The sequence below is a fragment of the Gobius niger genome (genome assembly GCF_951799975.1).
Source record: "Gobius niger genome assembly, contig: SCAFFOLD_155, whole genome shotgun sequence".
Taxonomy (NCBI): domain Eukaryota; kingdom Metazoa; phylum Chordata; class Actinopteri; order Gobiiformes; family Gobiidae; genus Gobius; species Gobius niger.
Genome location: NW_027639222.1, coordinates 25535 through 50888, shown reverse-complemented (window position 1 = coordinate 50888; position 25354 = coordinate 25535). Strand labels below are relative to the sequence as shown.

Below are 25354 nucleotides of genomic sequence, written 5' to 3'. Positions count from 1 at the left end.
CGTGGATGTCAAATCTGTCAATATTTATGAATGAAAACCCGCGGGAAAGACGGCCTTTCTACATCCGGGTCGCCCCCACCTCGCAGACAAAACATCATCAAATAAACATCATTTTTATATCTGACATGAAAACTAAGATGTAAAGGGAGGAAAACAGATACAAATCTCCACTTCCACCACTGCGGGAAACATCAATACTTTCACCTAAAGTGTGGGCTGCAGTGGCGCGGGTCTGGGGGCGGGGCTTACCTGCAGTGGCGCGGGTCTGGGGGCGGGGCTCACCTGCAGTGGCGCGGGTCTGGGGGCGGGGCTCACCTGCAGTGGCGCGGGTCTGGGGGCGGGGCTTACCTGCAGTGGCGCGGGTCTGGGGGCGGGGCTCACCTGCAGTGGCGCGGGTCTGGGGGCGGGGCTTACCTGCGGTGGCGCGGGTCTGGGGGTGCAGCTTGTCGGGGCCCAGGCCGGGGTGGTCGAGGCGGAGGATGTCCAGGCTCTCGTTGAGGTTGGTGTTGGACGAGGACTTTGTTTTACATTTGGTTTTTCTGTTCGGGATCTTCGTGGGAAACTTCATCTTCAGCTTCTTACTGTTTTCCTGCAGCAGGTCAGAGGTCAGAGGTCAGGATGTGTAACAACTCAGTGGCTGTATCTGAATGTCCACACTATCCCGTAACCCCTCATTCACTACATAGGCCGCACTATATAGTCACTATATAGTCACCGATTCTGTTGGCGATTCGGACACAAGCCACGACTTTCTCCGAGCTGCGTGACGTCAGGCGCTGCGGCTGCAGATGTGTTTTTTTTTTTTTTTATCTGAATTTATTTATTGTTACAAACGTTTATTTTATGAAAGAGAATGACTGTTTTGTCATTTTTACAGGCGTTACCATCATCACAAAAAAACAAAAAAACAAAAAAAAAGTCACCCCAGCGTGAGCTCAGAGACGCCGACAGTAGGTCAGAGCCCGGTGTCCGAACACCAGCAGATTGAGCGACTACATCTGATAAAAGTTCGCGAAACTCCTGGAATAATGTAATTCTGCGATAAAAACCAGCCAGACTCAGAGACAGTGGAATATTTATGGATAAATACGAGACAGATACGCTTTTACTTCACATGGATTTTACGTGAATGGCTTGGATTATTCGAGAGGAAGCTGTCGGTCATTTAACAGCTCAAGCTAAAGGTTAGCAGCTAACGTTAGCATGAAGCTGTCGGTCATTTAACAGCTCAAGCTAAAGGTTAGCAGCTAACGTTAGCATGAAGCTGTCGGTCATTTAACAGCTCAAGCTAAAGGTTAGCAGCTAACGTTAGCATCTTTTCACCGTAACCGGTTATATTTTGGTCGTTTATTCATGAGAAATACGCAACACACGACTGAAACAGCTGATTTACTTCAGTCGTGTTGTTTAGTTCAAACACCTGTGGCTGTCAGGCTCTTCTCCGACTCTCGCAATGCATTGTGGTCTATATTGACCCGTTTAGTGACCATCGATGCTCACTACTTTTCCAGATGCATTGTGGGAAATTTCGAGTGCACTACTTTTTTCTCTCTGGACATTCGGACACCCCTACAAAATGGCGTAAGCACTATATAGTCACTATATAGGGAATAGTGTGGACATTCGGATACAGCCTGTGTTCATGAGAAGCCACATTGATAAAGTTTGTCCACCAGAGGTCAGTCACATAAACTGATGGCCCTGGTGCCGTCAGGGCGCAGGTTCAGGTCCCTCCCTCTGGGGACAAAGAGGGCGACCTCCACTTTCCTCCCGACCTCCATCCGCCTGCTGAATAAATGACTGTGTGGACCTTGGTCTATCGAAGGCCCACTATACTGTTTTTCTTTTTTTTTTTTTTCTTTTTTTTTTTTTTTATTATTGCTGTATGTTGTTGAATGTCTGTGGATGTATTGTTTTTATCGGGCCCGTACTGGCACTTCTCCTGCAAATGAAGTTCCTAACGGATAAATAAAGTGAATTTGATTTTGATTTGATCTGATCTCACCTTTGCGGTGGAGGAGGCGCTGGTGAACAGCCGGGTGCTCCGTCGGGGCTGGATGTTGGGGGGGCCGGAGGGGCTGAGGACCTGGGGCGTCCCGCTGTGGAGAGGTCAGAGGTTACAGTTACAGCTTATGGCATGGCACCCAGCCCCGTCTGTGATTGGCTGCTACCTGGTGTGTGGGGCGGCGCTCTGCTGTGATTGGTTGAAGGGGATGGGCAGAACCTCTCGGCTGTTTCCGCTCTGAGAGAAAACCTTCGACTGACTGATCCTGGACACGGTCTGAGGACAGAGAGAGACATTAAGGATCAGCAGGGGGCAGGAGTGAGCAGGGAGGGGGCAGGAGGGGGCAGGAGTGAGCAGGGAGGGGGCAGGAGTGAGCAGGGAGGGGGCAGGAGTGAGCAGGGAGGGGGCAGGAGTGAGCAGGGAGGGGGCAGGAGTGAGCAGGGAGGGGGCAGGAGTGAGCAGGGAGGGGGCAGGAGTGAGCAGGGAGGGGGCAGGAGTGAGCAGCAGGGGGCAGGAGTGAGCAGCAGGGGGCAGGAGTGGGCAGCAGGGGGCAGGAGTGAGCAGGGAGGGGGCAGGAGTGAGCAGGGAGGGGGCAGGAGTGAGCAGGGAGGGGGCAGGAGTGAGTGGATAATGTACTTCCCTATAGCCATTAGCATTAGCCTGGATAATGTACTTCCCTATAGCCGTTAGCATTAGCCTGGATAATGTACTTCCCTATAGCCGTTAGCACTAGCCTGGATAATGTATTTCCCTATAGCCGTTAGCACTAGCCTGGATAATGTACTTCCCTATAGCCGTTAGCACTAGCCTGGATAATGTACTTCCCTATAGCCGTTAGCATTAGCCTGGATAATGTACTTCCCTATAGCCGTTAGCATTAGCCTGGATAATGTACTTCCCTATAGCCGTTAGCATTAGCCTGGATAATGTACTTCCCTATAGCCGTTAGCACTAGCCTGGATAATGTACTTCCCTATAGCCGTTAGCATTAGCCTGGATAATGTACTTCCCTATAGCTGTTAGCATTAGCCTGGATAATGTACTTCCCTATAGCCGTTAGCATTAGCTTGGAAAATGTACTTCCCTATAGCCGTTAGCATTAGCCTGGATAATGTATTTCCCTATAGCCGTTAGCATTAGCCTGTTTAACGTACTTCGCTATAGCCGTTAGCCTTAGCCTGGATAATGTACTTCCCTATAGCCATTAGCATTAGCCTGGATAATGTACTTCCCTATAGCCGTTAGCATTAGCCTGGATAATGTACTTCCCTATAGCCGTTAGCACTAGCCTGGATAATGTACTTCCCTATAGCCGTTAGCACTAGCCTGGATAATGTACTTCCCTATAGCCGTTAGCACTAGCCTGGATAATGTACTTCCCTATAGCCGTTAGCATTAGCCTGGATAATGTACTTCCCTATAGCCGTTAGCATTAGCCTGGATAATGTACTTCCCTATAGCCGTTAGCATTAGCCTGGATAATGTACTTCCCTTCAGGAGTGGGGGCAGGAGTGGGGGGCAGGAGTGGGGGCAGGAGTGGGGGGCAGGAGTGGGGGGCAGGAGTGGGGGGCAGGAGTGAGGGCAGGAGTGAGGGCAGGAGTGAGGGCAGGAGTGAGGGCAGGAGTGAGGGCAGGAGGAGTGGGGGCAGGAGTGAGGGCAGGAGTGAGGGCAGGAGTGGGGGGCAGGAGTGAAGATAGGAGTGAGGGCAGGAGGAGTGGGGGCAGGAGTGAGGGCAGGAGTGAGGGCAGTAGTGAGGGCAGGAGTGAGGGCAGGAGGGGTGGGGGCAGGAGTGAGGGCAGGAGTGGGGGGCAGTACCTTCTTGTTGGGTCCTGGCGGGGCGTCCAGGCCGCTGCTGAAATTCTGCAGATATGAGGGGTCTCCAGGGCTGGGCTCCAGGGGCAGGATCCCGAAACTTCAGAGAAAAAGATTTGACTCCGGTTAATACATCACTGAGGGGCAGGGCCAAAGGGGCCTGTTTACTTCCCTGTAGCTGTTAGCATTAGCCTGTAGCTGGTAGCATTAGCCTGTTTAACGTACTTCCCTATAGCTGTTAGCACTAGCCTGTTTAATGTATTTCCCTATAGCTGTTAGCACTAGCCTGTTTAACGTACTTCCCTATAGCCGTTAGCATTAGCCTGTTTAATATATTTCCTTATAGCTGTTAGCATTAGCCTGTTTAATGTACTTCCCTATAGCCGTTAGCATTAGCCTGTTTAACGTACTTCCCTATAGCCGTTAGCATTAGCCTGTTTAATGTATTTCGCTATAGCCTTTAGCACTAGCCTGGATAATATATTTCCTTATAGCTGTTAGCATTAGCCTGATTATGCATTTCCCTATAGCCTTTAGCATTAGCCTGTTTAATGACGTTAGCATTAGCCTGTTTAATGTACTTCCCTATAGCCGTTAGCATTAGCCTGTTTAATGTACTTCCCTATAGCCGTTAGCATTAGCCTTGATAATGTACTTCCCTATAGCCTTTAGCACTAGCCTGGATAATGTACTTCCCTATAGCCTTTAGCATTAGCCTGTTTAACGTACTTCCCTATAGTCGTTAAAATTAGCCTGTTTAACGTACTTCCCTATAGCCGTTAGCATTAGCCTGGATAATGTACTTCCCTATAGCCTTTAGCATTAGCCTGTTTAATGTGCTTCCCTATAACCGTTAGCATTAGCCTTGATAATGTACTTCCCTATAGCCTTTAGCACTAGCCTGGATAATGTACTTCCCTATAGCCGTTAGCATTAGCCTGTTTAATGTACTTCCAGATAGTCGTTAGCATTAGCCTGTTTAACGTACTTCCCTATAGCCATTAGCACTAGCCTGGATGATGTACTTCCCTATAGCCGTTAGCATTAGCCTGTTTAATGTACTTCCAGATAGTCGTTAGCATTAGCCTGTTTAATGTACTTCCAGATAGTCGTTAGCATTAGCCTGTTTAACGTACTTCCCTATAGCCGTTAGCACTAGCCTGGATGATGTACTTCCCTATAGCCTTTAGCACTAGCCTGGATAATGTACTTCCCTATAGCCGTTAGCATTAGCCTGGATAATGTACTTCCCTATAGCCTTTAGCACTAGCCTGGATAATGTACTTCCCTATAGCCGTTAGCACTAGCCTGGATAATGTACTTCCCTATAGCCGTTAGCATTAGCCTGGATAATTTACTTCCCTATAGCCGTTAGCATTAGCCTGGATAATGTACTTCCCTATAGCCGTTAGCATTAGCCTGGATAATGTACTTCCCTATAGCCGTTAGCACTAGCCTGGATAATGTACTTCCCTATAGCCGTTAGCACTAGCCTGGATAATGTACTTCCCTATAGCCGTTAGCATTAGCCTGTTTAATGTACTTCCCTATAGCCGTTAGCATTAGCCTGTTTAATGTACTTCCCTATAGCCGTTAGCATTAACCTGGATAATGTACTTCCCTATAGCCTTTAGCAATAGCCTGGATAATGTACTTCCCTATAGCCTTTAGCACTAGCCTAGATAATGTACTTCCCTATAGCCGTTAGCATTAGCCTGGATAATGTACTTCCCTATAGCCGTTAGCATTAGCCTGGATAATGTACTTCCCTATAGCCTTTAGCACTAGCCTGTTTAATGTACTTCCCTATAGCCGTTAGCACTAGCCTGGATAATGTACTTCCCTATAGCCGTTAGCATTAGCCTGTTTAACGTACTTCCCTATAGCTGTTAGCATTAGCCTGTTTACCGCACTTCCCTATAGCCGCTAGCATTAGCCTGGATAATGTACTTCCCTATAGCCGTTAGCATTAGCCTGTTTAAAGTACTTCCCTATAGCCGCTAGCATTAGCCTGGATAATGTACTTCGCTATAGCCGTTAGCATTAGCCTGTTTACTTCCCTATAGCCGTTAGCATTAGCCTGTTTAACGTACTTCCCTATAGCCGTTAGCATTAGCCTGGATAATGTACTTCGCTATAGCCGTTAGCATTAGCCTGGATAATGTACTTCGCTATAGCCGTTAGCATTAGCCTGTTTAACGTACTTCCCTATAGCCGTTAGCATTAGCCTGTTTAACGTACTTCCCTATAGCCGTTAGCATTAGCCTGGATAATGTACTTCGCTATAGCCGCTAGCATTAGCCTGGATAATGTACTTCGCTATAGCCGTTAGCATTAGCCTGTTTAACGTACTTCCCTATAGCCGTTAGCATTAGCCTGGATAATGTACTTCGCTATAGCCATTAGCATTAGCCTGATTATGCATTTCCCTATAGCCGTTAGCATTAGCCTGATTATGCATTTCCTTATAGCCTTTAGCACTAGCCTGTTTAACGTACTTCCCTATAGCCGCTAGCATTAGCCTGTTTAACGTACTTCCCTATAGCCGTTAGCATTAGCCTGGATAACGTACTTCCCTATAGCCGTTAGCATTAGCCTGATTATGCATTTCCCTATAGCCGTTAGCATTAGCCTGATTATGCATTTCCCTATAGCCGTTAGCATTAGCCTGTTTAACGTACTTCCCTATAGCCGTTACCATTAGCCTGTTTAACGTACTTCCCTATAGCCGTTAGCATTAGCCTGGATAACGTACTTCCCTATAGCCGTTAGCATTAGCCTGATTATGCATTTCCCTATAGCCGTTAGCATTAGCCTGTTTAATGTACTTCCCTATAGCCGTTAGCATTAGCCTGTTTAATGTACTTCCCTATAGCCGTTAGCATTAGCCTGTTTAATGTACTTCCCTATAGCCGTTAGCATTAGCCTGTTTAATGTACTTCCCTATAGCCGTTAGCATTAGCCTGTTTAATGTACTTCCCTATAGCCGTTAGCATTAGCCTGTTTAATGTACTTCCCTATAGCCGTTAGCATTAGCCTGTTTAATGTACTTCCCTATAGCCGTTAGCATTAGCCTGTTTAATGTACTTCCCTATAGCCGTTAGCATTAGCCTGTTTAATGTACTTCCCTATAGCCGTTAGCAATAGCCTGTTTAATGTACTTCCCTATAGCCTTTAGCATTAGCCTGGATAATGTACTTCCCTATAGCCGCTAGCATTAGCCTGTTTAATGTACTTCCCTATAGCCGTTAGCATTAGCCTGGATAATGTACTTCCCTATAGCCTTTAGCACTAGCCTGGATAATGTACTTCCCTATAGCCGTTAGCATTAGCCTGTTTAATGTACTTCCCTATAGCCGTTAGCATTAGCCTGTTTAGTGTACTTCCCTATAGCCGTTAGCATTAGCCTGTTTAATGTACTTCCCTATAGCCGTTAGCCTTAGCCTGGATAATGTACTTCCCTATAGCCTTTAGCACTAGCCTGGATAATGTACTTCCCTATAGCCTTTAGCATTAGCCTGGATAATGTACTTCCCTATAGCCGTTAGCATTAGCCTTTTTAATGTATTTCCCTATAGCCGTTAGCATTAGCCTGTTTTATGGGCTCACCCGGGTGAAAGGGGGCGGGACTCACCTGGGCGTAAGGGGGCTGAGAGCAGGCGGGCCTCCCAACAGACTCCGCCCGCTCTTGGGTTTATTTTGTTTGTTGCTAAGCAGCGAGGCGGCGGTTGCCACGGAGACGGTCTCCGGGGAGATGAGGGAGGAGTCGATGTAGGACACAGAGAGGTCAGAGTTCAGCTTCCCACTGGACGCCTCGAGGTTCAGGCGGTTCAGCTCCTGAAACGGAAAGATTTATACACGTCACTGCGAATACTACAAATACTGCTATTACTAGTAGTGATGCACGATAATGCCAATTTGAACCGATAATTCCGCAGGTCCCGATACCGATAACCGATAATGACGCCGATAATTATGTATATAAATTTGCACTTTACTCTGTGAAAAGAACTCAATGCAACAGTTCTGCCCAAAATGTACCAAGCAATATATAAGTGTATAAATATAAATCAAATAATGAGTCTCCACCTTTTTCTAAAGCTCTGGGTTTTTACAGTTCATCATCTGAGCAGGTCTGTCTCTGCTCATCTGTGTCACAACTTATCTACTTCCTAGTATTTTTCCATCATCATACTAACAAATTCTTGTTGACAATACTGGAATATAGACAGTATTATAGTATTTCACTGAGTCTAGAGGCGTCTCTGTGTCTGTGATTCGAGTTTGACTAATAATGCGATACTACAGCACAAAAACAAGACTCTCTCCTGCACTGGGCTCATTTATGCATTTGTGACGAGCAGCGCGGCTCATTTCATCAACGTGAAACTCCTCTCGTCCATAACGCTTGAATCACGGGGCTATTGTCTTTATTTATCAGAAACACGATCAGTCTAGGCCTCGCTCTGTTCCAGTAACTTACGTGAGCGGGTCCGCGGTTTGTTGCGGTGCTAATGTTGAAGTGACTTCGATGTAAAAAGTCGATTTTGAATACTCGTTATGTTTTTCAGCTAAAACCGTGCAGAAGTCGGCCGGGGAGAGCGTATATCTGCTGCTGCAAATGTGCTGAGTCTGCAGCAGCTCCGGGCTGCAGGAAGACGACGGCCACCGAGAGGGGGGCGGCGAGCTGGAACCACCGAGAGCAAGGCTGCAAGGCGGCGAGCTGGAGCCACTGAGAGCAAGGCTGCAAGGCGGCGAGCTGGAACCACCGAGAGCAAGGCTGCAAGGCGGCGAGCTGGAGCCACTGAGAGCAAGGCTGCGAGCTGGAGCCACTGAGAGCAAGGCTGCGAGCTGGAGCCACTGAGAGCAAGGCGGCGAGCTGGAGCCACTGAGAGCAAGGCGGCGAGCTGGAGCCACTGAGAGCAAGGCGGCGAGCTGGAGCCACTGAGAGCAAGGCTGCGAGCTGGAGCCACTGAGAGCAAGGCTGCAAGGCGGCGAGCTGGAGCCACTGAGAGCAAGGCGGCGAGCTGGAGCCACTGAGAGCAAGGCGGCGAGCTGGAGCCACTGAGAGCAAGGCGGCGAGCTGGAGCCACTGAGAGCAAGGCTGCAAGGCGGCGAGCTGGAGCCACTGAGAGCAAGGCGGCGAGCTGGAGCCACTGAGAGCAAGGCGGCGAGCTGGAGCCACTGAGAGCAAGGCGGCGAGCTGGAGCCACTGAGAGCAAGGCTGCGAGCTGGAGCCACTGAGAGCAAGGCTGCAAGGCGGCGAGCTGGAGCCACTGAGAGCAAGGCTGCAAGGCGGCGAGCTGGAACCACCGAGAGCAAGGCTGCGAGCTGGAGCCACTCAGAGCAAGGCGGCGAGCTGGAGCCACTCAGAGCAAGGCGGCGAGCTGGAGCCACTGAGAGCAAGGCGGCGAGCTGGAGCCACTGAGAGCAAGGCGGCGAGCTGGAGCCACTGAGAGCAAGGCGGCGAGCTGGAGCCACTGAGAGCAAGGCTGCAAGGCGGCGAGCTGGAACCACCGAGAGCAAGGCGGCGAGCTGGAGCCACTGAGAGCAAGGCGGCGAGCTGGAGCCACTGAGAGCAAGGCTGCGAGCTGGAGCCACTGAGAGCAAGGCTGCAAGGCGGCGAGCTGGAGCCACTGAGAGCAAGGCGGCGAGCTGGAGCCACTGAGAGCAAGGCGGCGAGCTGGAGCCACTGAGAGCAAGGCGGCGAGCTGGAGCCACTGAGAGCAAGGCTGCGAGCTGGAGCCACTGAGAGCAAGGCTGCAAGGCGGCGAGCTGGAGCCACTGAGAGCAAGGCTGCAAGGCGGCGAGCTGGAACCACCGAGAGCAAGGCTGCGAGCTGGAGCCACTCAGAGCAAGGCGGCGAGCTGGAGCCACTCAGAGCAAGGCGGCGAGCTGGAGCCACTGAGAGCAAGGCGGCGAGCTGGAGCCACTGAGAGCAAGGCGGCGAGCTGGAGCCACTGAGAGCAAGGCTGCGAGCTGGAGCCACTCAGAGCAAGGCGGCGAGCTGGAGCCACTCAGAGCAAGGCGGCGAGCTGGAGCCACTCAGAGCAAGGCGGCGAGCTGGAGCCACTGAGAGCAAGGCGGCGAGCTGGAGCCACTGAGAGCAAGGCGGCGAGCTGGAGCCACTGAGAGCAAGGCGGCGAGCTGGAGCCACTGAGAGCAAGGCGGCGAGCTGGAGCCACTGAGAGCAAGGCGGCGAGCTGGAGCCACTGAGAGCAAGGCGGCGAGCTGGAGCCACTGAGAGCAAGGCGGCGAGCTGGAGCCACTGAGAGCAAGGCTGCGAGCTGGAGCCACTGAGAGCAAGGCTGCGAGCTGGAGCCACTGAGAGCAAGGCTGCGAGCTGGAGCCACTGAGAGCAAGGCTGCGAGCTGGAGCCACTGAGAGCAAGGCTGCGAGCTGGAGCCACTGAGAGCAAGGCTGCGAGCTGGAGCTACTGAGAGCAAGGCTGCGAGCTGGAGCCACTGAGAGCAAGGCTGCGAGCTGGAGCCACTGAGAGCAAGGCTGCGAGCTGGAGCCGCCGAGAGCAAGGCTGCGAGCTGGAGCCACCGAGAGCAAGGCTGCGAGCTGGAGCCGCCGAGAGCAAGGCTGCGAGCTGGAGCCACTGAGAGCAAGGCTGCGAGCTGGAGCCACTGAGAGCAAGGCTGCGAGCTGGAGCCACTGAGAGCAAGGCTGCGAGCTGGAGCCACTGAGAGCAAGGCTGCGAGCTGGAGCTACTGAGAGCAAGGCTGCGAGCTGGAGCCACTGAGAGCAAGGCTGCGAGCTGGAGCCACTGAGAGCAAGGCTGCGAGCTGGAGCCACTGAGAGCAAGGCTGCGAGCTGGAGCCACTGAGAGCAAGGCTGCGAGCTGGAGCCACTGAGAGCAAGGCTGCGAGCTGGAGCCACTGAGAGCAAGGCTGCGAGCTGGAGCCACCGAGAGCAAGGCTGCGAGCTGGAGCCTCCGAGAGCAAGGCAGCGAGCTGGAGCCTCCGAGAGCAAGGCTGCGAGCTGGAGCCACCGAGAGCAAGGCTGCGAGCTGGAGCCACCGAGAGCAAGGCGGCGAGCTTTTTTTTATCAGCTTATCGGGGATGGCGTCAAAAATGCCAATAAATGCCAATAATGATCGGCGGCCGATATTATCGTGCCTAAATACTAGCAGTACAAACACCTCCCTCCACGTTCTTTATATTTTGGGTCATTTTATGCTGAATGCTTATGTTTTTATGTGTGTCTCAGAGAGGGACAGGAAGTACAAACCAGCGTATCCTGCGGCGTCTCCATCAGCGCTGTGTCCAATCGGTGACTGGGAATCTGCGTCTGGGCGGGGCTTACGGGCTGAGAGGGCGGGGCTACATGTGGGAGCCGAAAAACCTGGTCCGGATCGGGCTTGTCCCCTGGAACAACAGAGAGAGACAGTTTTGGAGGTGTTCCTTTAAAAAGGTGCTCCCAGACTGACCTCACACTGAGCTACATGCTAGCTAACATGGCCACAATCACATGTGTTAGCTAACGTGACCACATTCACACGCGTTAGCTAACACGACCATATTCACACGTGTCAGCTAACGTGACCACATTCACACGTGTTAGCTAACATGACCACATTCACACGTGTCAGCTAACGTGACCACATTCACACGTGTTAGCTAACATGACCACATTCACACGTGTCAGCTAACGTGACCACATTCACACGTGTTAGCTAACATGACCGCATTTACACGCGTTAGCTAACATGACCACATTCACACGTGTTAGCTAACATGACCGCATTCACACGCGTTAGCTAACATGACCACATTCACACGTGTTAGCTAACAAGACCACATTCACACGTGTTAGCTAACATGACCACATTCACACGTGTTAGCTAACATGACCACATTCACACGTGTTAGCTAACATGACCACATTCACACGTGTTAGCTAACATGACCGCATTTACACGCGTTAGCTAACATGACCACATTCACACGTGTTAGCTAACATGACCGCATTCACACGCGTTAGCTAACATGACCACATTCACACGTGTTAGCTAACAAGACCACATTCACACGTGTTAGCTAACATGACCACATTCACACGTGTTAGCTAACATGACCACATTCACACGTGTTAGCTAACATGACCACATTCACAGCTAACATGACCATATTCACACGTGTTAGCTAACAAGACCACATTCACACGTGTTAGCTAACGTGCCACATTCACACGTGTTAGCTAACACGACCACATTCACACGTGTTAGCTAACATGACCACATTCACACGTGTTAGCTAACGTGCCACATTCACACGTGTTAGCTAACGTGCCATATTCACACGTGTTAGCTAACAAGACCACATTCACACGTGTTAGCTAACATGACCACATTCACACGTGTTAGCTAACGTGCCACATTCACACGTGTTAGCTAACATGACCACATTCACACGTGTTAGCTAACGTGCCACATTCACACGTGTTAGCTAACATGACCGCATTCACACGCGTTAGCTAACATGACCACATTCACACGTGTTAGCTAACAAGACCACATTCACACGTGTTAGCTAACATGACCACATTCACACGTGTTAGCTAACATGACCACATTCACACGTGTTAGCTAACATGACCACATTCACACGTGTTAGCTAACATGACCACATTCACAGCTAACATGACCATATTCACACGTGTTAGCTAACAAGACCACATTCACACGTGTTAGCTAACGTGCCACATTCACACGTGTTAGCTAACACGACCACATTCACACGTGTTAGCTAACATGACCACATTCACACGTGTTAGCTAACGTGCCACATTCACACGTGTTAGCTAACGTGCCACATTCACACGTGTTAGCAAACAAGACCACATTCACACGTGTTAGCTAACATGACCACATTCACACGTGTTAGCTAACGTGCCACATTCACACGTGTTAGCTAACATGACCACATTCACACGTGTTAGCTAACGTGCCACATTCACACGTGTTAGCTAACATGACCACATTCACACGTGTTAGCTAACGTGCCACATTCACACGTGTTAGCTAACGTGCCACATTCACACGTGTTAGCTAACAAGACCACATTCACAAGTGTTAGCTAACGTGCCACATTCACACGTGTTAGCTAACATGACCACATTCACACGTGTTAGCTAACGTGCCACATTCACACGTGTTAGCTAACAAGACCACATTCACACGTGTTAGCTAACATGACCACATTCACACGTGTTAGCTAATGTGCCACATTCACACGTGTTAGCTAACATGACCACATTCACACGTGTTAGCTAACATGACCACATTCACACGCGTTAGCAAACATGACCACATTCACACGTGTTAGCTAACGTGCCACATTCACACGTGTTAGCCAACGTGCCACATTCACACGTGTTAGCTAACGTGACCATATTCACACGTGTTAGCTAACGTGACCATATTCACACGTGTTAGCTAACATGACCACATTCACACGTGTTAGCTAACATGACCACATTCACACGTGTTAGCTAACGTGCCACATTCACACGTGTTAGCTAACATGACCACATTCACACGTGTTAGCTAACGTGACCATATTCACACATGTTACCTAACATGACCACATTCACACGTGTTAGCTAACGTGCCACATTCACACGTGTTAGCTAACATGACCACATTCACACGTGTTAGCTAACATGACCACATTCACACGCGTTAGCTAACATGACCACATTCACACGTGTTAGCTAACGTGCCACATTCACAAGTGTTAGCCAATGTGCCACACTCACACGTGTTAGCTAACGTGACCATATTCACACGTGTTAGCTAACGTGACCATATTCACACGTGTTAGCTAACATGACCACATTCACACGTGTTAGCTAACATGCCACATTCACACGTGTTAGCCAATGTGCCACATTCACACGTGTTAGCTAACATGACCACATTCACACGTGTTAGCTAACATGACCACATTCACACGTGTTAGCTAACGTGCCACATTCACACGTGTTAGCTAACGTGCCACATTCACACGTGTTAGCTAACATGACCACATTCACACGTGTTAGCTAACAAGACCACATTCACACGTGTTAGCTAACGTGCCACATTCACACGTGTTAGCTAACATGACCACATTCACACGTGTTAGCTAACGTGACCACATTCACACGTGTTAGCTAACATGACCACATTCACACGTGTTAGCTAACATGACCACATTCACACGTGTTAGCTAACAAGACCATATTCACACGTGTTAGCTAACATGACCGCATTCACACGTGTTAGCTAACAAGACCATATTCACACGTGTTAGCTAACAAGACCACATTCACACGTGTTAGCTAACGTGCCACATTCACACGTGTTAGCTAACATGACTACATTCACACGTGTTAGCTAACAAGACCATATTCACACGTGTCAGCTATCATGACCACATTCACACGTGTTAGCTAACATGACCACATTCACACGTGTTAGCTAACATGACCACATTCACACGTGTTAGCTAACATGACCACATTCACACGTGTTAGCTAACAAGACCATATTCACACGTGTTAGCTATCATGACCACATTCACACGTGTTAGCTAACAAGACCACATTCACACGTGTCAGCTATCATGACCACATTCACACGTGTTAGCTAACAAGACCTCATTCACACGTGTTAGCTAACGTGCCACATTCACACGTGTTAGCTAACGTGCCAAATTCACACGTGTTAGCTAACATGACCACATTCACACGTGTTAGCTAACATGACCACATTCACACGTGTTAGCTAACGTGCCACATTCACACGTGTTAGCTAACGTGCCACATTCACACGTGTTAGCTAACGTGCCACATTCACACGTGTTAGCTAACATGACCACATTCACACGTGTTAGCTAACATGACCACATTCACACGTGTTAGCTAACATGACCGCATTCACACGTGTTAGCTAACATGACCACATTCACACACGTTAGCTAACATGACCAAATTCACACGTGTTAGCTAACATGACCACATTCACACGCGTTAGCTAACATGACCACATTCACACGTGTTAGCTAACATGACCACATTCACACGCGTTAGCTAACATGACCACATTCACACGTGTCAGCTAACATGACCACATTCACACGCGTTAGCTAACATGACCACATTCACACGTGTTAGCTAACATGACCACATTCACACGTGTTAGCAAACATCACCACATTCACACGCGTTAGCTAACATGACCACATTCACACGTGTTAGCTAACATGACCATATTCACACGTGTCAGCTAACACGACCGCATTCACACGTGTTAGCTAACATGACCACATTCACACGTGTTAGCTAACATGACCACATTCACACGCGTTAGCTAACGTGACCATATTCACACGTGTTAGCTAACATGACCACATTCACACGCGTTAGCTAACATGACCACATTCACACGTGTTAGCTAACAAGACCACATTCACACGTGTTAGCTAACATGACCACATTCACACGCGTTAGCTAACATGACCACATTCACACGCGTTAGCTAACGTGACCATATTCACACGTGTCAGCTAACATGACCACATTCACACGCGTTAGCTAACATGACCACATTCACACGTGTTAGCTAACAAGACCACATTCACACGTGTTAGCTAACATGACCACATTCACACGTGTTAGCTAACGTGACCACATTCACACGCGTTAGCTAACATGACCACATTCACACGCGTTAGCTAACAAGACCACATTCACACGTGTTAGCTAACAAGACCACATTCACACGTGTTAGCTAACATGACCACATTCACACGCGTTAGCTAACATGACCACATTCACACGTGTCAGCTAACATGACCACATTCACACGTGTTAGCTAACATGACCACATTCACACGTGTTAGCTAACAAGACCACATTCACACGTGTTAGCTAACATGACCACATTCACACGTGTCAGCTAACATGACCACATTCACACGCGTCAGCTAACATGACCACATTCACACGTGTCAGCTAACATGACCACATTCACACGTGTTAGCTAACATGACCACATTCACACGCGTTAGCTAACATGACCACATTCACACGTGTTAGCAAACATCACCACATTCACACGCGTTAGCTAACATGACCACATTCACACGTGTTAGCTAACATGACCATATTCACACGTGTCAGCTAACACGACCGCATTCACACGTGTTAGCTAACATGACCACATTCACACGTGTTAGCTAACATGACCACATTCACACGTGTTAGCTAACGTGCCACATTCACACGTGTTAGCTAACATGACCACATTCACACGTGTTAGCTAACATGACCACATTCATACGTGTTAGCTAACGTGCCACATTCACACGTGTTAGCCAACGTGCCACATTCACACGTGTTAGCTAACGTGACCATATTCACACGTGTTAGCTAACGTGACCATATTCACACGTGTTAGCTAACATGACCACATTCACACGTGTTAGCTAACATGTCCACATTCACACGTGTTAGCTAACATGACCACATTCACACGTGTTAGCTAACATGACCACATTCACACGTGTTAGCTAACGTGCCACATTCACACGTGTTAGCTAACATGACCACATTCACACGTGTTAGCTAACGTGACCATATTCACACATGTTAGCTAACATGACCACATTCACACGTGTTAGCTAACGTGCCACATTCACACGTGTTAGCTAACATGACCACATTCACACGTGTTAGCTAACATGACCACATTCACACGCGTTAGCTAACATGACCACATTCACACGTGTTAGCTAACGTGCCACATTCACACGTGTTAGCCAACGTGCCACATTCACACGTGTTAGCTAACGTGACCATATTCACACGTGTTAGCTAACGTGACCATATTCACACGTGTTAGCTAACATGACCACATTCACACGTGTTAGCTAACGTGCCACATTCACACGTGTTAGCCAATGTGCCACATTCACACGTGTTAGGTAACATGACCACATTCACACGTGTTAGCTAACATGACCACATTCACACGTGTTAGCTAACGTGCCAGATTCACACGTGTTAGCTAACGTGCCACATTCACACGTGTTAGCTAACATGACCACATTCACACGTGTTAGCTAACAAGACCACATTCACACGTGTTAGCTAACGTGCCACATTCACACGTGTTAGCTAACATGACCACATTCACACGTGTTAGCTAACGTGACCACATTCACACGTGTTAGCTAACATGACCACATTCACACGTGTTAGCTAACATGACCACATTCACACGTGTTAGCTAACGTGCCACATTCACACGTGTTAGCTAACATGACTACATTCACACGTGTTAGCTAACAAGACCATATTCACACGTGTCAGCTATCATGACCACATTCACACGTGTTAGCTAACATGACCACATTCACACGTGTTAGCTAACATGACCACATTCACACGTGTTAGCTAACATGACCACATTCACACGTGTTAGCTAACAAGACCATATTCACACGTGTTAGCTATCATGACCACATTCACACGTGTTAGCTAACAAGACCACATTCACACGTGTCAGCTATCATGACCACATTCACACGTGTTAGCTAACATGACCACATTCACACGTGTTAGCTAACAAGACCATATTCACACGTGTTAGCTATCATGACCACATTCACACGTGTTAGCTAACAAGACCACATTCACACGTGTTAGCTAACGTGCCACATTCACACGTGTTAGCTAACATGACCACATTCACACGTGTTAGCCAATGTGCCACATTCACACGTGTTAGCTAACGTGCCACATTCACACGTGTTAGCTAACATGACCACATTCACACGTGTTAGCTAACGTGCCACATTCACACGTGTTAGCTAACGTGCCACATTCACACGTGTTAGCTAACATGACCACATTCACACGTGTTAGCTAACATGACCACATTTACACGTGTTAGCTAACATGACCGCATTCACACGTGTTAGCTAACATGACCACATTCACACACGTTAGCTAACATGACCAAATTCACACGTGTTAGCTAACATGACCACATTCACACGCGTTAGCTAACATGACCACATTCACACGTGTTAGCTAACATGACCACATTCACACGCGTTAGCTAACATGACCACATTCACACGTGTCAGCTAACATGACCACATTCACACGCGTTAGCTAACATGACCACATTCACACGTGTTAGCTAACATGACCACATTCACACGCGTTAGCTAACATGACCACATTCACACGTGTTAGCAAACATCACCACATTCACACGCGTTAGCTAACATGACCACATTCACACGTGTTAGCTAACATGACCATATTCACACGTGTCAGCTAACACGACCGCATTCACACGTGTTAGCTAACATGACCACATTCACACGTGTTAGCTAACATGACCACATTCACACGCGTTAGCTAACGTGACCATATTCACACGTGTTAGCTAACATGACCACATTCACACGCGTTAGCTAACATGACCACATTCACACGTGTTAGCTAACAAGACCACATTCACACGTGTTAGCTAACATGACCACATTCACACGCGTTAGCTAACATGACCACATTCACACGCGTTAGCTAACGTGACCATATTCACACGTGTCAGCTAACATGACCACATTCACACGCGTTAGCTAACATGACCACATTCACACGCGTTAGCTAACAAGACCACATTCACACGTGTTAGCTAACATGACCACATTCACACGTGTCAGCTAACATGACCACATTCACACGCGTCAGCTAACATGACCACATTCACACGCGTCAGCTAACATGACCACATTCACACGTGTTAGCTAACATGACCACATTCACACGTGTTAGCTAACAAGACCACATTCACACGTGTTAGCTAACATGACCACATTCACACGTGTCAGCTAACATGACCACATTCACACGCGTTAGCTAACATGACCACATTCACACGTGTCAGCTAACATAGCCACATTCACACGTGTTAGCTAACATGACCACATTCACACGCGTTAGCTAACATGACCACATTCACACGCGTTAGCAAACATCACCACATTCACACGCGTTAGCTAACATGACCACATTCACACGCGTTAGCTAACATGACCATATTCACACGTGTCAGCTAACACGACCGCATTCACACGTGTTAGCTAACACGACCACATTCACACGTGTTAGCTAGCATGACCACTTTCACACGTGTTAGCTAACGTGACCACATTCACACGTGTTAGCTAACATGACCACATTCACACGTGTTAGCTAACATGACCGCATTCACACGTGTTAGCTAACAAGACCATATTCACACGTGTTAGCTATCATGACCACATTCACACGTGTTAGCTAACGTGCCACATTCACACGTGTTAGCTAACAAGACCATATTCACACGTGTCAGCTATCATGACCACATTCACACGTGTTAGCTAACGTGCCACATTCACACGTGTTAGCTAACGTGCCACATTCACACGTGTTAGCTAACATGACCACATTCACACGTGTTAGCTAACATGACCACATTCACACGTGTTAGCTAACATGACCGCATTCACACGTGTTAGCTAACATGACCACATTCACACACGTTAGCTAACATGACCACATTCACACGCGTTAGCTAACATGACCACATTCACACGTGTCAGCTAACATGACCACATTCACACGCGTTAGCTAACATGACCACATTCACACGTGTCAGCTAACATGACCACATTCACACGTGTTAGCTAACATGACCACATTCACACGCGTTAGCTAACATGACCACATTCACACGTGTTAGCAAACATCACCACATTCACACGCGTTAGCTAACATGACCACATTCACACGCGTTAGCTAACATGACCATATTCACAAGTGTTAATGAGGTGGTACCTAAGTGGCTGGTTAATGAGGTGGTACCTAAGTGAGAGGTTAATGAGGTGGTACCTAAGTGATGGGTTAATGAGGTGGAACCTAAGTGGCTGGTTAATGAGGTGGTACCTAAGTGACAGGTTAATGAGGTGGTACCTAAGTGGCAGGTTAATGAGGTGGTACCTAAGTGGCTGGTTAATGAGGTGGTACCTAAGTGAGAGGTTAATGAGGTGGTACCTAAGTGAGAGGTTAATGAGGTGGTACTTAAGTAACAGGTTAATGAGGTGGTACCTAAGTGATGGGTTAATGAGGTGGTACCTAAGTGACAGGTTAATGAGGTGGTACTTAAGTGACTGGTTAATGAGGTGGTACCTAAGTGACGGGTTAATGAGGTGGTACCTAAGTGACGGGTTAATGAGGTGGTACCTAAGTGACGGGTTAATGAGGTGGTACCTAAGTGACGGGTTAATGAGGTGGTACCTAAGTGACGGGTTAATGAGGTGGTACCTAAGTGACGGGTTAATGAGGTGGTACCTAAGTGGCAGGTTAATGAGGTGGTACCTAAGTGACGGGTTAATGAGGTGGTACCTAAGTGAGAGGTTAATGAGGTGGTACCTAAGTGGCAGGTTAATGAGGTGGTACTTAAGTGGCAGGTTAATGAGGTGGTACCTAAGTGACAGGTTAATGAGGTGGTACCTAAGTGACAGGTTAATGAGGTGGTACCTAAGTGACAGGGGTTAATGAGGTGGTACCTAAGTGACGGGTTAATGAGGTGGTACCTAAGTGGCTGGGTTAATGAGGTGGTACCTAAGTGACGGGTTAATGAGGTGGTACCTAAGTGACGGGTTAATGAGGTGGTACCTAAGTGACTGGTTAATGAGGTGGTACCTAAGTGACTGGTTAATGAGGTGGTACCTAAGTGACAGGTTAATGAGGTGGTACCTAAGTGACAGGTTAATGAGGTGGTACCTAAGTGACAGGTTAATGAGGTGGTACCTAAGTGACGGGTTAATGAGGTGGTACCTAAGTGACGGGTTAATGAGGTGGTACCTAAGTGGCGGGTTAATGAGGTGGTACCTAAGTGACAGGTTAATGAAGTGGTACCTAAGTGACGGGTTAATGAGGTGGTACCTAAGTGACAGGTTAATGAGGTGGTACCTAAGTGACAGGTTAATGAGGTGGTACCTAAGTGGCAGGTTAATGAGGTGGTACCTAAGTGACAGGTTAATGAGGTGGTACCTAAGTGATGGGTTAATGAGGTGGTACCTAAGTGGCAGGTTAATGAGGTGGTACCTAAGTGACTGGTTAATGAGGTGGTACCTAAGTGACGGGTTAATGAGGTGGTACCTAAGTGGCAGGTTAATGAGGTGGTACCTAAGTGACGGGTTAATGAGGTGGTACCTAAGTGATGGGTTAATGAGGTGGTACCTAAGTGGCAGGTTAATGAGGTGGTACCTAAGTGACTGGTTAATGAGGTGGTACCTAAGTGACGGGTTAATGAGGTGGTACCTAAGTGGCAGGTTAATGAGGTGGTACCTAAGTGACAGGTTAATGAGGTGGTACCTAAGTGGCAGGTTAATGAGGTGGTACCTAAGTGACAGGTTAATGAGGTGGTACCTAAGTGACATGTTAATGAGGTGGTACCTAAGTGGCTGGTTAATGAGGTGGTACCTAAGTGGCAGGTTAATGAGGTGGTACCTAAGTGACGGGTTAATGAGGTGGTACCTAAGTGACGGGTTAATGAGGTGGTACCTAAGTGACGGGTTAATGAGGTGGTACCTAAGTGACTGGTTAATGAGGTGGTACCTAAGTGACTGGTTAATGAGGTGGTACCTAAGTGACGGGTTAATGAGGTGGTACCTAAGTGACGGGTTAATGAGGTGGTACCTAAGTGACTGGTTAATGAGGTGGTACCTAAGTGACTGGTTAATGAGGTGGTACCTAAGTGACTGGTTAATGAGGTGGTACCTAAGTGACGGGTTAATGAGGTGGTACCTAAGTGGCTGGTTAATGAGGTGGTACCTAAGTGACGGGTAAATGAGGTGGTACCTAAGTGGCAGAGGTTCTGGAAAGGGCCCCAGTTGAACGGGTTCAGATTCAGACTCTTCTGGAAACATTCTGCTCCTTTGGCCGCGCGGTCCGTTTTACTGAAACAAAACAAACACAACTACTACAAAAGAAACATTTCAGGAGAGCATCTACAAAGAGCACCTACAAAGAGCACCTACAAAGAGCATCACCAAGTTCATAATGATTTCAGGCCTACAAGCAGCACTAGTGTACTGTAGTACTGTAGGAGTGTAGTATTATAGTAGTGCAGTAGAACTGTAGTATTGTGGTATTGTAGTAGAACTGTAGTATTGTAGTATTGCAGTAGAACTGTAGTATTACGGTATTGCAGTAGAACTGTAGTATTGCAGTAGAACTGTAGTATTATGGTATTGCAGTAGAACTGTAGTATTATGGTATTGCAGTAGAACTGTAGTATTACGGTATTGCAGTAGAACTGTAGTATTGTAGTATTGCAGTAGAACTGTAGTATTACGGTATTGCAGTAGAACTGTAGTATTGCAGTAGAACTGTAGTATTATGGTATTGCAGTAGAACTGTAGTATTATGGTATTGCAGTAGAACTGTAGTATTACGGTATTGCAGTAGAACTGTAGTATTGCAGTAGAACTGTAGTATTGCAGTAGAACTGTAGTATTACGGTATTGCAGTAGAACTGTAGTATTGCAGTAGAACTGTAGTATTGCGGTATTGCAGTAGAACTGTAGTATTGTAGTATTGCAGTAGAACTGTAGTATTATGGTATTGCAGTAGAACTGTAGTATTGTAGTATTGCAGTAGAACTGTAGTATTACGGTATTGCAGTAGAACTGTAGTATTACGGTATTGCAGTAGAACTGTAGTATTACGGTATTGCAGTAGAACTGTAGTATTATGGTATTGCAGTAGAACTGTAGTATTGCAGTAGAACTGTAGTATTACGGTATTGCAGTAGAACTGTAGTATTGCAGTAGAACTGTAGTATTGCAGTAGAACTGTAGTATTACGGTATTGCAGTAGAACTGTAGTATTATGGTACAGACCAGTAAATGTGTCCGAGCAGAGACAACGTGAACGGAGCCGAGTCTCCAAACTCTGTGATGATGTCGTCCTGAGTTTTCTGTTTGTTCAGCACTCCCCCGACGAGAACCTGCTCCCCCTCCGCCAATCTGTAATAAACATGTAATAAACACGTAACTACACTCTCCCCTCAGCCCATCTGTAATAAACATGTAACTACACTCTCCCCTCAGCCCATCTGTAATAAACACTTAACTACACTCTCCCCTCAGCCCATCTGTAATAAACACTTAACTACACTCTCCCCTCAGCCCATCTGTAATAAACATGTAATAAACACTTAACACGTAACTACACTCTCCCCTCAGCCCATCTGTAATAAACATGTAACTACACTCTCCCCTCAGCCCATCTGTAATAAACACTTAACTACACTCTCCCCTCAGCCCATCTGTAATAAACATGTAATAAACATGTAACTACACTCTCCCCTCAGCCCATCTGTAATAAACATGTAATAAACATGTAATAAACACGTAATAAACATGTAACTACACTCTCCCCTCAGCCCATCTGTAATAAACATGTAATAAACATGTAACTACACTCTCCCCTCAGCCCATCTGTAATAAACATGTAATAAACATGTAATAAACACGTAATAAACATGTAACTACACTCTCCCCTCAGCCCATCTGTAATAAACATGTAATAAACACGTAACTACACTCTCCCCTCAGCCCATCTGTAATAAACATGTAACTACACTCTCCCCTCAGCCCATCTGTAATAAACACTTAACTACACTCTCCCCTCAGCCCATCTGTAATAAACACTTAACTACACTCTCCCCTCAGCCCATCTGTAATAAACATGTAATAAACACTTAACACGTAACTACACTCTCCCCTCAGCCCATCTGTAATAAACATGTAACTACACTCTCCCCTCAGCCCATCTGTAATAAACATGTAATAAACACTTAACACGTAACTACACTCTCCCCTCAGCCCATCTGTAATAAACATGTAATAAACATGTAACTACACTCTCCCCTCAGCCCATCTGTAATAAACATGTAATAAACATGTAATAAACACTTAACACACAACTACACTCTCCCCTCAGCCCATCTGTAATAAACATGTAATAAACACTTAACTACACTCTCCCCTCAGCCCATCTGTAATAAACACTTAACTACACTCTCCCCTCAGCCCATCTGTAATAAACATGTAATAAACACTTAACTACACTCTCCCCTCAGCCCATCTGTAATAAACATGTAATAAACATGTAACTACACTCTCCCCTCAGCCCATCTGTAATAAACATGTAATAAACATGTAACTACACTCTCCCCTCAGCCCATCTGTAATAAACACTTAACTACACTCTCCCCTCAGCCCATCTGTAATAAACATGTAATAAACATGTAACTACACTCTCCCCTCAGCCCATCTGTAATAAACATATCAGTGATTAATACTTCATCAACTATTAATAAAAACAGAGGAGGACGGGAAGGGGGGGTAGCTCTAGAAGAGGAAGAGGAGGTGTAGAGGAGGAAGAGGAGGTGTAGAGGAGGAAGAGGTGGTGTACAGGAGGAAGAGGAGCTGCAGTAGAGGAGGTGGAGCTGTTATAGAGGAGGAAGAGCTGTTGTAGCGGTGGAGCTGTTATAGAGGAGGAAGAGCTGTTATAGAGGAGGAAGAGCTGTTATAGAGGAGGAAGAGCTGTTATAGAGGAGCTGTTGTAGAGGAGGTGGAGCTGTTGTAGAGGAGCTGTTGTAGAGGAGCTGTTGTAGAGGAGGACCTACTTGCTGAGCTCCACGCAGCACTTGGCGAGCAGGAAGCGGAGCTGTGGGGAGCAGCAGGAGTGGGCCTTCAGCAGACGATAGGCTTTATAGGCTTTACCCGAGCGATAGTAACATGTGGCCAGCAGGTAGAGGGCCTCCTCCGAGCGCACTGTGGAGACAGGAGGGCAGCTTTTAGATTTGGGTAAAGCCACACATGACAAAATGCGCTCAGTTCAAGTGGGGGTTAAGAGTTCAAAGGAGGAGCAGGAGGACAAACACTGATGACAGAGACTCCTCTGTGACCCTACTACTATAGGACGTGAACTATAGGATGGAAAAGGGTCTGGAGTGGAGAGTGCAGAGCATGCGAGGGAGCAGCGTTACCTTCAGCGTATAATCTCTCCGCCAGAAACACGGCGTCCAGGTACGAGTAGTGGTTCAGGGCCTGCCACACTGCAGCCTGGGCAGAAACACAAACCACAGGGTCGTTAGCAACAAAGACGGGACAAAATACTATACTATGCTATGCTATGCTATGCTATGCTATGCTATGCTATGCTATGCTATGCTATGCTATACTATACTATACTATACTATACTATACTATACTATACTATACTATACTATACTATACTATACTATACTATACTATACTATACTATACTATAGTGTTTTTCAACCACTGTGCCGTGGCACACTAGTGTGCCGTGAGATATTGTCTGGTGTGCCTTGGAAAATTATCCAATTTCACCTAGTTGTTTTTTTTTTTAAACAAATTCATTATTATCCACAAATATTGTACCGTTTTC

General features: G+C 47.3%; 1 protein-coding gene across 1 annotated transcript in view; it reads right to left on the bottom strand.

Annotated features, from left to right (window-relative positions):
• Positions 1–348: 348 nt before the first annotated feature.
• The window catches only part of cdc27 (cell division cycle 27), a gene marked incomplete at its 3' end in the record, with an annotated part of 27288 nt that continues 2282 nt past the window's right edge, over positions 349–25354 (bottom strand). The window contains exons 2-11 of the mRNA XM_079583192.1: positions 24930–25005; positions 24567–24714; positions 22774–22899; positions 21731–21828; positions 11054–11190; positions 7452–7654; positions 3821–3917; positions 2172–2281; positions 2006–2099; positions 349–589 (exon numbers count right to left, since the gene is read on the bottom strand). Coding sequence (XP_079439318.1) covers positions 349–589; positions 2006–2099; positions 2172–2281; positions 3821–3917; positions 7452–7654; positions 11054–11190; positions 21731–21828; positions 22774–22899; positions 24567–24714; positions 24930–25005 — 1330 coding nt within the window. The remainder of the gene's footprint in view (positions 590–2005; positions 2100–2171; positions 2282–3820; positions 3918–7451; positions 7655–11053; positions 11191–21730; positions 21829–22773; positions 22900–24566; positions 24715–24929; positions 25006–25354) is intronic.